The following is a 16,335-nucleotide window of genomic DNA, read 5'->3' on the forward strand; positions in this document are numbered from 1 at the left end:
CACAGGTCGAAAAGTGAAAAATCAGGCACCAATCAGTCACCAATCAGTCACCAATCAGGTACCTGATTGGTGACCGATGATGTCCTGATTGGCATTTTAACGCCAAATACGTCGCCAATCAGGCAGTTTGCTAACTTTTGATCCAGTGATCAGAAAAAGATGAAATATAGCTCATTGGAATCGTCTCAACAAGACGAATCTAATGGTAGTAAAATCGCATTTCTAGGATTAATACTTGATGAGAAATTAAGTAAAATATAAAAATGAAAATGTATCATTTATATTTTATTTAATTTTTTATTAACTATTAATCCTAGAGATGCGATTTTACTATCATTAGATTCGTCATGTTGAGACGATTCCAATGAGCTATATTTCATCTTTTTCTGATCACTGGATTAAAAGTTAGCAAACTGCCTGATTGGTGACGGTATTTGGCGAAAATGCCAATCAGGCACCAATCGGTCACCAATCAGGTACCTGATTGGTGACCGATTGGTGACTGATTGATGCCTGATTTTTCACTTTTCGACCTGTGTCTACCTGCTCCTCGGAATCTACTAACAAACTCTCTATACTAGAAATATGTTTTTCATTATCACGAATATCCTTCTTAGCTTGATATAGTTGCTTTTTTAGGCTGGAAATTTCGGATTTTAGCTCTACTATCTCCTCTTTCGAAGCATTCTCAAGACGTTCTATCTCATCATTAAGAGTTTGGATTTCTTGTTCACAACGGACACATTTACATTCCAGCTCCCTGATATGCTTTTCATTTTGGCAGTTACTATCAACTTCTGCTTGCAATTCACTACGAAGATGGTAGTTCTCCTCCTCCAGTTCAGCTTTATATTCTTCACATGTTCTTCTCTGCCTTGGATGGGGCCTCCGAAATGCCATTCTTTTTTGTGATTATAAAAGAGAATGGGAGAACCTTTGATTTATATTAATCCTCGTAAAGCGCATAATCTTGCCTGTGATCTTACTTTGCGGAAATACAAGGAAAAACGTACCCCAACCAAATTCTCACTAATGAATAGAATTCGACTTTATAGATGTCAGCTCTTTTTTCTGCCTCCAGCACTTGCATCTTCAGATCTTTGATCTCATAGTGCATTTTCTTATTTACAGTAATCCACTCTCTATATTTCTTTTCTATGTCATGCATAAATTTCTCAAAAGTTCGTTTATTATAATCGATCAGGTGCTGAGATAGTATTTTAAGTTCATTCATAACCTGGCGATTATTCTCTTCTTCATGATCGTACTTTAGTGCCTGGTTCAAAGAATCCCACCAGATGCTATCATCAGTTTGGGTTCCATTATCTGCAACATATATAGTTGATATTTCTTTGAATGGTAATATTGTTGGGCACTCCAGCCAACTTTGAGTTCGTTTCTGATGCATTAATCTTTTCTGATATTTAATAGCTTTATTTATGTTTTAAAAATGACTCTACAATTGGATTAATTTCACTGGCCTCTTTCTCAGATAATGGGTTACACTTCCGTGATATGAGATGAATCCATGCCTCATTTATTATGGAAGCTGGTAACTTGGCTAGCAATTCAGAATATGCTTTATTAAATGCTATTATATATTTATACATTGCGCAAAAAAATGGAATTTCATGGAATTTCAAAAATAGACCACTTTATTATATCAGATCAGTATTTACACGCCTATATCACGAATTATGACACATCTTGTAGGGGATTAGCTAGGCTCTGATCGCATGATCAATGGTCACCAGAAGATTTTAATAGTTTTTATCATTCTCAACCTCAAGCTTAGCAATGCATTGTTTTAATGAATCGGCCAATCTGGAATCATCTATTTCGGATTGTATGCTTGCGTAATGTAGTATTAGTATGTTAATATTCAAAAATAAAAAAATCACGTGACATCCTGACCAATGGTCAGTATACTCGCTTTATTAATAATATAACTTAATAAAAATACATGTATCGAATCTCTATTCTATGATTTTTTGGGAGTCAAAACAGATATAGTTAGAATCAGTTAGTTAAACTACCGTGATTTCTGACCTATCCCCCAATCTCAACACAGTGCCTTTTGGCTGTTTTACATACTGAGACGATATAAATAATTTGCCTGTATCACTTCTACAATTCGATGATTGATAAGAAGTTGGTGAAACCATTTCTTGCCTGGTAGGTGGTATATAAGCTGGCTCGAAATTTGGAGCACTTGGCATAGTATTTTCTGCTATAGTCATTTTAACCTGCTTATAAGTTTTATAGGTAATTGAACGACTATCAAAATCACATGATACCGATGTCAACATATCCTTTTCTGAGTGTGGAGTAGATTGAGAAAATAGCTCTAGGTGAAGACGATTTATTTTAGCCTCTTCTCGTAATATTTCTTGTTTACATTGCCAGATTCTAAATTCTCTACTATCAATAGATTGGAGAATATCTTTTCTTCTTGCATGTTTGCTTGAAATAGTATTTCCATTAATACATCTCTTCAAGTGGTTATCTCGATAGTGATCATCAAAACGACCATTTGCAGGTGTGTAAACTAAGGAGTCGCATACACTACAATATATATAATTGGTTGGTAGACCGTGAATCCTATCATCTTTATATAGCTTTCTATACTTTGTAATATATCCATTTTTAGAAAGGATTCTTGGGTTCTCTTCTAGTATTTTCCTAAATAGATCACGAATACGAGAACACCACATTTTTGGTGTTTCATGATCATGTCTTCCTGATAAAGGGCCTATAGCAACAATGATTCTTATATATTCTTCAGAGCCTCCAACACTATTGTGTGCATGAATTAACTTGGAATAGGCTCTACTATCTAAATCCATATTAGCGTTTTGGTAGATTATAACAGATTATAGCAATTATAGCTGATTTATAGTGTTTTTAGCGATTTTAGCTGATTTAGCAATATTATACTCTAATAAATATCAGATTCATTTTTATTTGATTGTTCGAGTAAAATTTTTGATTCGGACGGCTAAACTATGCACAGCGCCTTCGGCTAAAATTTGTATCACATAATATCCCTGCCAGTTCCATGACAGTTCCTCGATAGTTCTAGGAGAGTTCCAGGCGCTGGCGAGTTTCTATAAATCATGAGATGATCAGCCAATCAGAAAAAAGACAACTAAGCCTCCGTTATCATTCGACTAATCATTATATTATTCATCCTCGCTATCTAACACATCATTGGATATTTCTTTATTATATTTTTTCATGAAGTAAAGGGCCGGCTGGCTAAGTAAAAACGAAGATAGAGAGCGGGATGCACCATTTATTTATTTGATAGGCGTACACAAGTTAAAAAATAAATAAGCATATACGCTGTTTTTATTTGTGGAATGATAACTATACATGTCTCGAATATATTAAAACATGGAAAAACTTCGGCAAGTGTGAACAGGCGATCACACCTGAGTAAAATTTGGCTTATCTGCTGTGAACATATGTTCACACTTGAGTAAAAAATGGCAAGTTTCATCCCGGGGAACATTCGTGTTAAAAAAATCACGTGTGCGTTCTGAAACGGAACACCGATCACTTTTCAATATACAATAAAGTATGTACATTTTTTATTTTTCAGATGCATTATATGTAAAATCAAAAATAAAACACAATAAACTTTCGCATTCATCACTTGTCCAAGCCTCTTAACGTATTAAGTATACAGAGATATAACAATTATCAGGAGAAAATGCTTTAATTTCACTATGACTAAAACCCTTATCACTTAAGTAACAATTTTACTTGTGGAGTATCTGGGAATCTACGCATGAAAGATGTAGGTGGTGTGATTTGACCATTTCGAATTTTTTGATTATCTCGATATTTGTAGTTCTCTGCAAGATTTGCAATGCGTTCCTACATTGCAAAAGGTAAAAATCATGAGAATTATTTCATTATAAACTCAAAGCGAAGATATCACATACTTCCAAAGCAATAACATGATTAATTGCAAACTCTATTAATGGGATTGAAGCCTTTTCAACCGCCAGCTTTGTTGTAAGAAATGGCCAGGAACGGTATAATCCGTCATACTGTAAGTCCATGAAAAACGATTCCATCCATTCACCTAGTTATCACAAAATCTTAATTCAGTAACATGCTGTAAAATATAACAACTTCTTTGTAAGCACATACCCATATTCAAAAATATACCGGCTTCGGCCAGACCGCCTTTTCCTTGTAGTTGCATATTAATCGATTTGCGGGCTCGCAACTGTGCTTTCACGATGTCCTTTTTTTGTTGGAGTGGTGTACATTTTAGCGGTTTTATTTCTGAGTTGAGAATTGTGATATCATCAACTACACAAGAAAGGTCGGGCCTTTTTCTTGACCCTGGTGTAGCGCGATTCAAGACAAGTTTGTACTCCCTTAGCGGATTAAGAAAGAAAGGTTTAGTAACTGGATAAAGAAACATGTAACAGTGCTCTTCTTCCGTTATTTTTTCCATTATGTTTGATGAAACCATTGGTAAGCCATTATATCTGTGTAATGTATCAGAGAAAGGACTTTGTGAACCACAAACTCGTAGATAGCAAACAAAATATGATGAAACAAGCATACTTACAAATCATTGAATGAGCATGCTACATCTCTACTTAGCTTCGTTTTTCCACCATTCATAAAGACATCTTCGCCAATGAAATGGTTGCAAGTTGCTTCATGTAGGGATGTTGAAATCTCTTGTGGAAGCGGAGAGTTTTTAACGGTATACGGATTCAATTTTGTAATTTCTGCCCATTCTCGATTCGTAAATATCTCAGGATATGGACATGGCCAACGGAGAACCATGATTGATGATAATGCTCTAAATGAAATGACGAAAAATTTTAATAAATCTTGATATCTTGATATAATTAATCATTATAAATATGGATGTTATATTTCAGAATACTTACAAAGATTCGTAAATGTTTTCGTAATCTAGACCTTCTCGTTCCGCCTTCCTGAGTACATCTTTTTGATAATTCCGAAATCTATCTGTTACATTAATATCACCGACTTCCCACTAAAAAAAAGAAGAAAACTGAGATATGCGCAAAATATAAACAAAAATCCAACGCGGGACATACTTTAACTGCTGGCTCGTGTTGCAATTCTATCGAAATATCATTAAGATCAAATTTTATTTTCCTCATCCTCAACACTTGACTCAGCTATCTCACTTTCATCTTGTATGTTTATGGCTGAGTCAACATACTCGTCAAATGAGACGTTAAACGTTTTTGCCTGTACCGTATTGTAAAAAATGATTTTTCAAAAGCATTATCATGATGAACAATAAAAATAATTAGTACTTACCTTCTCGGAATAATTTGAACTATCTACTCCCCCTGATTTTTCGGTATTAAATTCTTCGAATTCATCGACTGCTCGCTCATCATCAACGATCGCATCTTTTATATCATATATATTATCTTGTAATTCGTTATTACCAGTTGTGGAGGAAGCAGACGCGGATGAACTCTGGGTCACCTTAATCTGTAAATGTGAAAAGGTGAGAAGACATTTTTGTGAGTTAAATAACATTTATTGATTCCATACTGACTCGCTTGATGTCTTCGGAATCAGGTTGGTCTTTTGCACGCTTTCTTGGATTAACCTACAAAATGGGGTAAACAACTGTCATTTTAGGTTTATCCTTACACTAATTCCATTATTATTCATACCAGTCTATTATTTATGTTCCCAATTGTAGAACGAGCATTTCCAATAGCAGTATTGATAACTTTTTTCGTATCGTGCATAATTGATCTGGAAGCTTCTTCCTATTGTCATGAAAAAAGAATACAGTCAATATGGACGTAAGTTTGATCGGATAGATCAGAAAAAAAATGGCAAATAAAAAACCTCAATATGCTGTAACTCTTCGTGTAATTCGATTTCTCGCCAAAACGCATCAACATCCGTGAAGTATTCCCGGTGTCCCTGAAGTTAGTGAAAGTTAGTATATCTCATATCTCATTAGAGTGTGATAAGAAGCACATCTGAAAACAGACACAACGGACACGCAAGACCGTAAGGTGAACAACACGCAAGATGCCACCGTAGTTGTGTGGGTTCCATTTTCCCGCAAGAGAGTTCATTATAACCTCAATATGCAGTAACGACAAGCCATCAGATGGGCCAGCGCGCAAGCATAGCCCTCCTAGTCGTGTTAAGCCTCCCACAAAAAATAATTATTGAAAACTCGAATAAAAACCACCTTAAAACTATTACTCAGCTGTTTAGCACTATTCCTCATTTCATCCGATCCATTCTTCACGATATTATCAAGGTTCTTTTTTAGTCTGTTAGACTCCTTCATGAAGGAGAAGGTGAAGTCGTCTTGTTGTAAACGATAATGGTAAAAACCTATGAAACGATAATCTCCCGGTCGTGTTTCTTCGAAATAGTTATTCCAATGAGACTCCATAGCTGTTTTGAACACGAAAAAATTTTTTTATTTTAACTACTAACCTATTATATTTACGAATCACGATCACATGACATAATTTGACGTAATTTGTAGTACTGTATAGTGTATACTGATTTGCATAGTACAAAATTTATCCGTGCCAGTTAAAAAATGAAGCCCGTGAAATTGGACGAAAATTTATTATTTTTCAGATACTGTACATAGCGAAAAATGCTAAAGAAGCAAACGAATGTATGATGCTATCAAAGAGGGAGGGAGTACGCGAATCCTAGGCCATTTAATGCGAGTCCCAGCATCAAGTTATTTCTTCGCTCTCTCACACTTTCTAAAAATATCTACAGCTAATTTATTTCTATATCAATTGCTAATTACGAGATTCTCATAACAATGCTCTCTTTCTACACTAGATTTCTGAAATAAATTATCCCACCAATGTCTACAGGATTTTTGTCTATCTATATCTCTCCCAAACACGCAGATTATGTAAAATAATATTCCCCGTAATGAAACTTCTCGGGGATTAAGTAATTTCGAATCTATGGATAATTCGGGAGATTAACACTGAGGTAAAATAATAAGAAATGCAATATTTAATATTTCCAATTCATACTTACCATGATTCATTTTCACAACATTCCATTCTTCCTCATATACAAGAAATTTATTGCTTAATTTTTTCTGAGTTATCGCCGTTACGATACTGCGCAAAGTTTCAAGAATTTGGCACGTGAAGATGGTTATTATTTTATTGCCAGAAATTTTATTTGTTATACTGCGCCAAATTCCTGCCGACTCATGGGCACATAATATAGTTTTACCAATATAAGTAAGATTTTTCGGCAGGGGCGCCCCGGCTGAAATTATGGTCATGTGATTTATTTCTCTGTAGTATTTTACTGCGCTGTCTTGCCACGTGCCGGCAATCGTGATTTTCTCGGCGAGGATCAAAGTGCCGATATAAAACAAGAAAAGAAATATGCCCGCTTTGTACATCTAAAGGGTCGGGAAAATGGTTAGTATCATGATGTTATGTTTCATGAAGTTAGCCGAGCAATAAACCAACTTACTTTATTTTTACTTTGCGGAAAAAATAGAATTAGTTTGATCAGAAATATTAACGGTGATTATTGGTTAGTTTGATTATGTTTTATAGTTCCGCTTAATTATTTGCTTATATTTGCGCAAGCAGTTAAAAAGGTTCACTATCTGGGCCAGCTCCTTTTATATAAATCGCAAGATCGATTTGGAAGTGTCCTTTTGGGGGAAATTACGTTAATATGATCGCATCACGAAAATCTGATCAACCACCTCTCCTTAATTTAACAATAAAAGAATTTAACGCTATCCATATGTAAAGATCATCAAGGGGTCCTTTTACAATAATATACGTAATAATTTTGAGAATATGCGAGAAAGTTTGAGAATAAATTATTTTGTGCAATTACTTGTTCCCGTGATATATGTATAACATTACCGCGCATTTATTTATCAAGCTACAATTTTAAAACTTGATCGAAAAAATAATAGCACACACATTGCTTCACACAATCTCATCATTCACTCCATGCAAAAAAATTATAAAACGTCTGGTAAATTTGCATCATTGCTTTATTGATCAAATTACTTGAGAACATTCACATCGCTTATAAATTCCTTCCGCTACTTTCTTACACCTTTTGCAATACAGATGTGAGTGATGATTGCATTCTTCACAAACCTTACAACCATGCTTCCATCCCCTAAATATATGCCATTTTTCAAAGTAGTTTTGCCTTAGCAAAGCGCCTTCCAGCTCCTTATAAGCTGTACTATCCTGATTGTTTGGTAAGAAATTCGGCATGATATATTGTATTAATATAGTCAAAAAATTCTTGTGTGACCAAAATTTCATTAATTCAGCCTTATCAAACACCGGTCATGTCACAGATCGGCATAGGGACTTTTTTACTATGAAATTTGTGTAACAGTACATTTTTACTCCATCTCATATAATAATATATACTGAAATTTTGCACATAAATTCAAAATATTTTAAAGTCTTTGTGAGTCAATTTTTATTGAAATTGGATACATATTGAAAAATTTTTATTAAAGATGACTTTTACATTTTATTTAATATATAAAAGATTTTTAAATTTGAAAAATATTTATTTATTATTTGATTACAGTATGTAATATACATCAAATATTCTTTTTATGCTGTTAAAATTAAATTTATACATGTAATTTTTGCAATGTTAATATAGACAAACTACATAAAAAATCAAAAATCATGGATTTAATAAAAATATTATTATCAAACCAACCTTTTACTCACTAAGCATTTTGATTCCTTGTAAAAAATTACATGCATTTAAGTACTTTAAATAATATTTAGTTTTCATACAAACTTGCATCTGGGGGTTGAAGTCAAAAAAGTAGGAAAAGTTAGCCTAATATAAACTTCTCAAATAAGTGTTATTTTGTTAAATAAAAGGTTGAAACACGTAAATAAGAACCTGAAGAATAAAAGTTTACTAAGGTCTGAAAAAGCTTTACTTAAAAGAAAACTGCAAAATATTTGTGACTTTGTGCAAATCATTTTTGCAGTACAATTTTTTAATTAGTGATCGATGTGTCATGGCACTGAGTGTTATGTTGCACAGTCCTATTATTTTGGTTCTGGATACTGCGCATTTCAGGTGATCGGTCTCACATGACTGGTATATGCTACGATCGCGAATTTGAATTTGTTGCTTGAAGTGAAGCAAGTAAGACAATATTCTGTTCTATTTTTATACCATTCGCCATGTAATCCATAATTTCCATGTTTTCCATCGCAAATAGGACATGGTGAGCTCCACGGCTGAGGTGATGCAAAATTATAATTATCAATCCCTCTAAAACTATTTCAGAATTTCAAGTATGGGAAGTGCTCTAAGATGGATTTGATAATTAATTCTGGATCGGGTCTGGCTTCGAAGGTGATGGGCCTTTTTCTGGCTTTGAATTTATAACTTCCGATTCGTATCTTTCTGATATTCTGTGGAAATTCATTTCAGTTTCTTTTTTATATCTTTTGTATAATTTGGAACGAATCTTATCTGTCAAAATCTTGTAAGCCCGAGTTAATTTGGCATGCCAATCCAGATAATTGGCGGTTAGTATTTTAACAGGCTCAGTCATTTTCCTTTTTATATGACTGCAAACAATTTAAATCATTTTTCTACCAATATAGACCTATTCGTTTGAAAAAAAGATTAAAATTCACAAAATTATTGTAAACGAATGAGGCTATACGCAACTATCTCGAATTTCACGCTGTTCGTATTTAATAAAGTAAGATCCTGCTTTATACCTACCTTCTATTTTTTCATCATCATGACCTAATTTGTATAATGGGCAGATATAGTCCCCTGATGTCTCATCAGTAATCCCATAATAATCAAAATTTTCACTACTACATTCTCTATATAGATTAGGATATTAATCCAATATCTTGTTGCGAAAATAGGAATAATCATAAGCTGGCTTAGGTTGGGATGCAGATGATACACTTGCTTGAAACATGTCTGATGAAATCATTTCTGGTAAAGCATTTGGCTGAGAGAATGCTGGTACTTCAGCTGGTATGGTTTGAGATGCATTTACGATTTTTTCGCTAGTTATATGACCCATGCTCAACAGTGGAATCGGAGCAGTTGTGTCAGCTAGTGATCATTTCTGAAGTCGCATGATTTCTGATCGTGAACATTGTTCGCGGTTTTATTGGTGATATTTAAGTTCGATCTATAATGTATTGAATTTGAAGGTTAGTGGAGTCTGGAAATACTGTCAGCACTATAGGTAACCCAATTAACCATATGCCATTCTATATTTTTAATCTTTTTCAGAGTTATAGAATCGTAATCATATCCAAATAGCTTATTGATCTTCCTTGCTTTACTTGTTATCTTGCGCAAATATTCATCAGAAACGCCTGAAAGGTATGGTTTCATTTCATTATAAATCTGGGACCTTGCTGTCTTATCCTTAAGATTTTTATCCTCAGATCTAAGCTTCATGACCTTATCTTCGAATCTTTCAGAGTATCGACCCCAAGATGAAATCTCTTCCTGCTTAGCTTTGATCAAATTTTTCCTTGCTATACTTGCTTGATAAAATAAACGGGCAAGCTCTTCTGTGACAGGTGAAGAATTAGAATGCTCTTTATCAATAAATTCGGTATTAATAAATTCCCTCTGGAAATCATCCACCAAAAATCCTTGTAATAAGCCACTAGTCGAAAAAGGACAATTCGGCCTAAATTTGACCAGGTCGAATATATAGCCGAATAATCGGTCTAACCTCGTCAAATTGGAGTCGAATTTTCGGGCGCATTTAGGGTGCCAATCGTCCCAAATTCGGACTAATTATTCGACCATTATTTAGGTTTAAATTGACCAATATTCGACCTTAAAACTTTAAGCCGAATTATGGTCTAATAACAACCCATTTATTTATGAATTTATTTTGATTTTTTTTATCAAATTTATTAAATAAATGTATTTATTAATGCTTAAATACTTTATAATTATATTATTATTATTGCATCTATCTAATTTACAAAAAATATTGCTAATTCAAATACAATTCCACAATTACATGATTCATGTATTCGTATATACGAATCTTTGATTGTTCTTTAGCAATCCACCCGAACCTATAAAAAAAGAGAAGAACGGTTAGTAACCGTTCATAATATTAAAAAAATAAGAAAAAAAACCAAGATTCGTACTTACTTACGAATCTTTGGTTTTTTCCGTTCTTCAGAAGACACATGAGACACCCGAGACCTAAAAAGAAAAGAAAAGAACGGTTATTAGTAACCGTTCATAATAATATTAAAAAAAAATCAAAAAATAAACCAAGATTCGTACTTACGAATCTTGGTTCTTCTTTTCCCGAAGGTCGGGAAGCCCCCACTCCACCCGATCCTAAAAAAAGAAAGAACGGTTATTAGTAACCGTTCATTAATATTGAAAAAAAAATCAAAAAAAAATAAACCAAGATTCGTACTTACGAATCTTGGTTCCTCTTTTCCCAAAGGTCAGAAGCCCACCCGATCCTAAAAAAAAAAAGAACGGTTATTAGTAACCGTTCGTAATATTAAAAAAAAAAATTAAAAAAAATAAACCAAGATTCGTACTTACGAATCTTGGTTCTTCTTTTCCCGGCGTCGGAAGCCCACTCCACCCGATCCTAAAAAAGAAAGAACGGTTATTAGTAACCGTTCATTAATATTAAAAAAAAAATTAAAAAAATTAAACCAAGATTCGTACTTACGAATCTTGGTTTTCCACACAAAAGCCCGCCCGAACCTATAAAAAAGAAAGGAACGGTTAGTAAACCGTTCCAAAATGATAAAAAAAAATAAAAATAAAAAATATATAAAGATTCGTACTGTACTTACGAATCTTTATCTTTGGGTTTTCGTTCTTCGGAAGCCCACCCGAACCTAAAAAAAGAAAGAATGGTTAGTAAACCATTCGTAATAATAATAAATAAAAAAAAGATTAAAGATTCGTACTTACGAATCTTTGGGTTTTCGTTCTTCGGAAGCCCACCCGAACCTATAAAAAAAAGAAAGAATGGTTAGTAAACCATTCGTAATAATAATAAATAAAAACAAAAATTAAAGATTCGTACTTACGAATCTTTGGGTTTTCGTTCTTCTAAGCCCTACCCGATCCTAAAAAAGAAAAGAACGGTTATTAGTAAACCGTTCATATATTAAAAAAAAACAAAAAAATTAAACCAAGATTCGTACTTACTTACGAATCTTGGTTTCTTGGTTTTCCTTTCTTCGGAAGCCCAGATCCTAAAAAAAAGAAAGAACGGTTATTAGTAACCATTCGTAATATTTTTTTTAAAAACAATAAAAAAAAAAAATCCAAGATTCTTACGAATCTTTGGAGATTTCCCGTTCTTCGGAACACGGAAGCCCACCCGAACGGCCGAACCTATAAAAAATAAAAGAACGGTTATTAGTAACCGTTCGTAATATTTTTTTAAAAAATAAAAAAAATCCAAGATTCTTACGAATCTTGGAATTTTCCCGTTCTTCGGAACACGGAAGCCCATCCGATCCTAAAAAAAAGAAAAAGAACGGTTATTAGTAACCGTTCATAATATTAAAAAAAAAATAAAAAAAAATAAGATTCGTACGCAATCTTTGGGCTGCTTCTTCGGAAGCCTCCCGAACCTATAAAAAAATACAAGAACGGTTAGTAAACCGTTCGTAATAATAAAAAAATAACAAAAATAAATTAAAGATTCGTACTTACGAATCTTTGGGTTTTCCGTTCTTCGAAGCCCACCCGAACCTAAAAAAGAAAGAACGGTTAGTAAACCGTTCATAACGATAATATTTAAAAAAAACAAAAAAAAAAAAAATATTTGATTCGTAATACAATACTTACGAATCTTAAAATACTCTTTCGGAAATCCATCTCCTTTCGTTTTACCCTTCCCTTCCTCGTTTTCCCCTTTCGTTTTCCCCTTTCGTTTCACCCTTTCGTTTTCCCCTTTCGTTTTCCCCTTTCGTTTTACCCTTTCGTTTTACCCTTTCGTTTTCCCCTTCGTTTTCCCCTTTCTTTTCCATTTTCCTTTTCCTTTCGTTTTACCCTATCCCTTTCGTTTTTAGCTTCCCCTTTCGTTTTTAGCTTCCCCTTTCGTTTTTACTTCCCCTTTCGTTTAGGGCTTCCCCTTTCGTTTTTAGCTTCCCCTTTCGTTTTTAGCTTCCCCTTTCGTTTTTAGCTTCCCCTTTCGTTTTTAGCTTCCCCTTTCGTTTTTAGCTTCCCCTTTCGTTTTTAGCTTCCCCTTTCGTTTTTTCGCTTCCCTTTCGTTTTTAGCTTCCCCTTTCATTTTTTCGCTTCCCTTTCATTTTTCGCTTCCCTTCCCTCGTTTTCTCTTCCCTTTCGTTTTCACTTCCTCTGAAACCTATAAAAAAACAAGAACGGCTGGTAAACCGTTCTATAATATTAAAAAAATCCACTATTCGTAATAATACTTACGAATCTCAGTCACGTCTTGGATCTACAAAGCAAAAAACGAAAACGTTAGTAAAACGTTTCGTTAAAAAACAACAAAATAAAATTTGAAGGTATATATATACCTTCGAAATAGGAGTCCGGCCTTCTAAATGGGCGTCTTGGACCTACAAAAGAAAAAAAACTGAGGGACGAAGGGAAAGGGGAAAGGGGAAAAGGATAAGAAAAGTAAAGGGACGAAGGGAAGTAAAAGGAGGGAAAGAGGAACGAAGGGAAAGGGGAAGGGGAAGAAAGAAAATTAAAAAAAGTTTAAAAAAGAATGCAATAAGATGATCCTTTTTTAAACTTTTAATACGCGTAACGCATAACGCGTAACGTTTATTCAACAAGGTTGAATATATGTCTAATCGTAGATCATTACTAATTGAAGTCGAATTTTTTAATTTTAGTCGAATATAGGCCGAATTGTATTAAGGCCGAATGTTCCTTTTTCGACTAGCTGAAGTCCGTACAATTTCAGCATAAGTTCTGACTAATTCTCTCTGGAAAACATCCTCATTAAGTCTTTCAGGCATTTTTTGCACAGAGTCTTCCAATGAAATTTTTTCTTAATTGTGAACAATGTTCACGGTTTTTGTGTTACTTTCATTTTCATCACATTTCTGTAGGTTTCTGTAACACATGATAAGTCCGAAGACAGTTGACTCACACTGAATTTTCTTTTCTTTGTTACGTTGCCTTATCTCATCACTAACCCTTTTCTTATGTACCTCATCGAAGAAATCATCTGTCTCTTTAACCTCCAATGACTTAGTTTCTGTGCGAATAGGTTTGCATACATTAGAATTAAATGTGCTATCAGATGTATTTGATGATTTCGCCATCTTTTCTAGTTTACCCAGGCGAACAACATTGTTGGGTTCTCGACAGAGCTGGCATTAGCCAATAATTGTTTGATTTCCTTAATATCATCATCATCCATTTTGGAAATAAGGTTGGTCTTTTCTTTATCTCTCTGCTCTAATCTCGTGAATCTAGCTTCATATTCTTCCAAAGCGCACCTTAACTTTGCATTCTTAGCCTTGACCTCTGCATTCTCATCCATAACCTCGATATATTTGGCCTTAACCTCAGCATTCTCACTCGCTCAATAATGCGTTGTCTTAACGAATCAAGTTCAGATGACACGATAATATTTTAATGCTCTATAATGCTAGTATTCAAAATCAGAAAAATATGTAGACCATTTTCGCAATTTAACATTGTTCACGGTTTTGCCAAGAAATTTTTTATTATTACATGCAAAAAAATAAATACATAGTTTGGGACAAATGTTTAAGACAGCACCAGTTAGTACTCTGGAGTAATACATCCCTTTCGGCTGTAATAAGACTCTAGTTGCCTTTCCCTTTCAAGACGACGATAAATTTTTTTGGCATGCTTGGAGCAATAGCCCGTATAAGATAATGTAAGTTTATTGCATATTCTACATGGAAATTTTAGCATATTATTTGCACCCGATTTCCAGTGAAGCGAACATCCTGCCAAGCAGGTGCAGACTCAGCCACAAGCGCTCCCATCTCTTTTGATATGGAGACAGGTTATATGATCCATCTAAAGTATTTAGATTATATTCTTTCTTCACTTCCATTATAAAAATCTGATTTCAAATTATAAAAAAATCCGAATTGAACTGTGGTGGAAAAAGTATATCATAAATGATCAATCATATACAACAGCATAAATCATATCATCTATGGACTTGGAAAAAACAGTACTCAACATTCTAACCGGCCGATGGATCGATCCAAACAGAAAGCTATTCCAGAAGTTGATTCGTGAAGGCTATAAATATGTTGATAGACTCTCAGATTATTTAGAAGACATTGGAATTATATATGTAGGTGAATTTGAGCTGGATCCCTTAGCCGACTTCTACCACCCAGCTCTAATTCCGCCTTTATCAATCTTAGCGAGTAGAGCGGATATTTGTAAAAACTTTCCTATTAGCGAATCTGCTGTTTAGAGGAGAATTAGCTTATTCATCCTCGAAAAAAATAAACGATCTACTCTTCGAATCTAATACAAATCGAACTATTCCAGGACAACTTAACTACGTTAATAGGAATAACTTGGGAGCAAGAGACGAAAGCTTGGAGGGATGACGTACTTAAAAAATTCCTCCATCACCCAAATTTAGTACTTTCAAGATATAAACCGAATGCATTATACGACACATTCACAAAAGCGTATGTTTTAGAAATAGAGTACGTATTAGCTTTGTCACACTACTTGCAAAATTCGATTACAATACAAATTTGTTTATAGCTTGGAATGGCAGTTCCATGACTATATTTTTTTCACATATCATATATGCCTGCAAAATTCATTTTTTTTATTAATAAATGCAAAAATAAATACAAAGGTTCGGGACTTGGATACATGATGTCTATGCTAGTGTCCTATACATGATTATTTTTTCAAACGGTAACCCTCTATTCTAGCTTTCTTCCTATCGGGTTCTTCATCCATATACTCCAACCTATCCTTTAACAGTCCAACAATGACCTTCATAACCCGCTTCACATTTTTACACAAATCTTTTTCTTCATCCAATCCTTCCTTCAAAGCAGATTCTGAAAAACGAATATTGAGGGGATCCTTGCTCGTGCTTGATATCCCATCTGAGGCAAAAAGAATAAAATACCATTCCGAGGCTGTTGTAACGATTCCGTAGATATAGTCAAAGTCTTCTTCGAACGTTTCGCCTGATTTACGTTTCCTATTCTTTTTATTAACTTGTAGAGCGCTTTTACACTGGACTAGATTCTGAGCGAAACCCATAACCACTTGATGTAGCTTCCCTTCCATGATGCAAAGAAG

General features: G+C 34.1%; 5 protein-coding genes across 5 annotated transcripts; 1 reads left to right on the forward strand and 4 right to left on the reverse strand.

Annotated features, from left to right (window-relative positions):
- Window positions 1-2,027: 2,027 nt before the first annotated feature.
- Window positions 2,028-2,846, reverse strand: OCT59_021442 (uncharacterized protein; the record flags this gene model as incomplete). The annotated part of the gene is made up of 1 exon (XM_025316764.2): window positions 2,028-2,846. The coding sequence occupies one exon, from the start codon at window positions 2,844-2,846 to the stop codon at window positions 2,028-2,030; it is 819 nt and encodes a 272-aa protein (XP_025179727.1).
- Window positions 2,847-3,747: 901 nt separating this feature from the next.
- Window positions 3,748-6,439, reverse strand: OCT59_021443 (uncharacterized protein; the record flags this gene model as incomplete). The annotated part of the gene is made up of 13 exons (XM_066146527.1): window positions 3,748-3,882; window positions 3,951-4,093; window positions 4,162-4,508; window positions 4,592-4,831; window positions 4,923-5,032; window positions 5,097-5,122; window positions 5,190-5,253; window positions 5,326-5,505; window positions 5,573-5,626; window positions 5,694-5,792; window positions 5,875-5,952; window positions 6,033-6,172; window positions 6,244-6,439. The coding sequence occupies 13 exons, from the start codon at window positions 6,437-6,439 to the stop codon at window positions 3,748-3,750; spliced, it is 1,812 nt and encodes a 603-aa protein (XP_066005654.1).
- A 3,468-nt stretch (window positions 6,440-9,907) lies between these two features.
- Window positions 9,908-13,064, reverse strand: OCT59_021444 (uncharacterized protein; the record flags this gene model as incomplete). The annotated part of the gene is made up of 13 exons (XM_066146528.1): window positions 9,908-10,131; window positions 10,254-10,699; window positions 11,118-11,123; window positions 11,203-11,256; window positions 11,484-11,528; window positions 11,614-11,662; window positions 11,747-11,781; window positions 11,874-11,918; window positions 11,995-12,033; window positions 12,367-12,423; window positions 12,503-12,550; window positions 12,748-12,786; window positions 12,928-13,064. The coding sequence occupies 13 exons, from the start codon at window positions 13,062-13,064 to the stop codon at window positions 9,908-9,910; spliced, it is 1,224 nt and encodes a 407-aa protein (XP_066005655.1).
- Window positions 13,065-14,341: 1,277 nt separating this feature from the next.
- OCT59_021445 (uncharacterized protein) lies at window positions 14,342-14,557 on the reverse strand (the record flags this gene model as incomplete). Its single annotated transcript, XM_066146529.1, has 1 exon — window positions 14,342-14,557. The coding sequence occupies one exon, from the start codon at window positions 14,555-14,557 to the stop codon at window positions 14,342-14,344; it is 216 nt and encodes a 71-aa protein (XP_066005656.1).
- Window positions 14,558-15,208: 651 nt separating this feature from the next.
- Window positions 15,209-15,478, forward strand: OCT59_021446 (uncharacterized protein; the record flags this gene model as incomplete). The annotated part of the gene is made up of 1 exon (XM_025329808.2): window positions 15,209-15,478. One exon carries the CDS (start codon window positions 15,209-15,211, stop codon window positions 15,476-15,478), a length of 270 nt encoding a protein of 89 aa, XP_025179721.2.
- Window positions 15,479-16,335: the final 857 nt, after the last annotated feature.

The sequence above is a fragment of the Rhizophagus irregularis genome, chromosome 30 (genome assembly GCF_026210795.1).
Source record: "Rhizophagus irregularis chromosome 30, complete sequence".
NCBI classification, from domain to species: Eukaryota; Fungi; Glomeromycota; class Glomeromycetes; order Glomerales; family Glomeraceae; genus Rhizophagus; species Rhizophagus irregularis.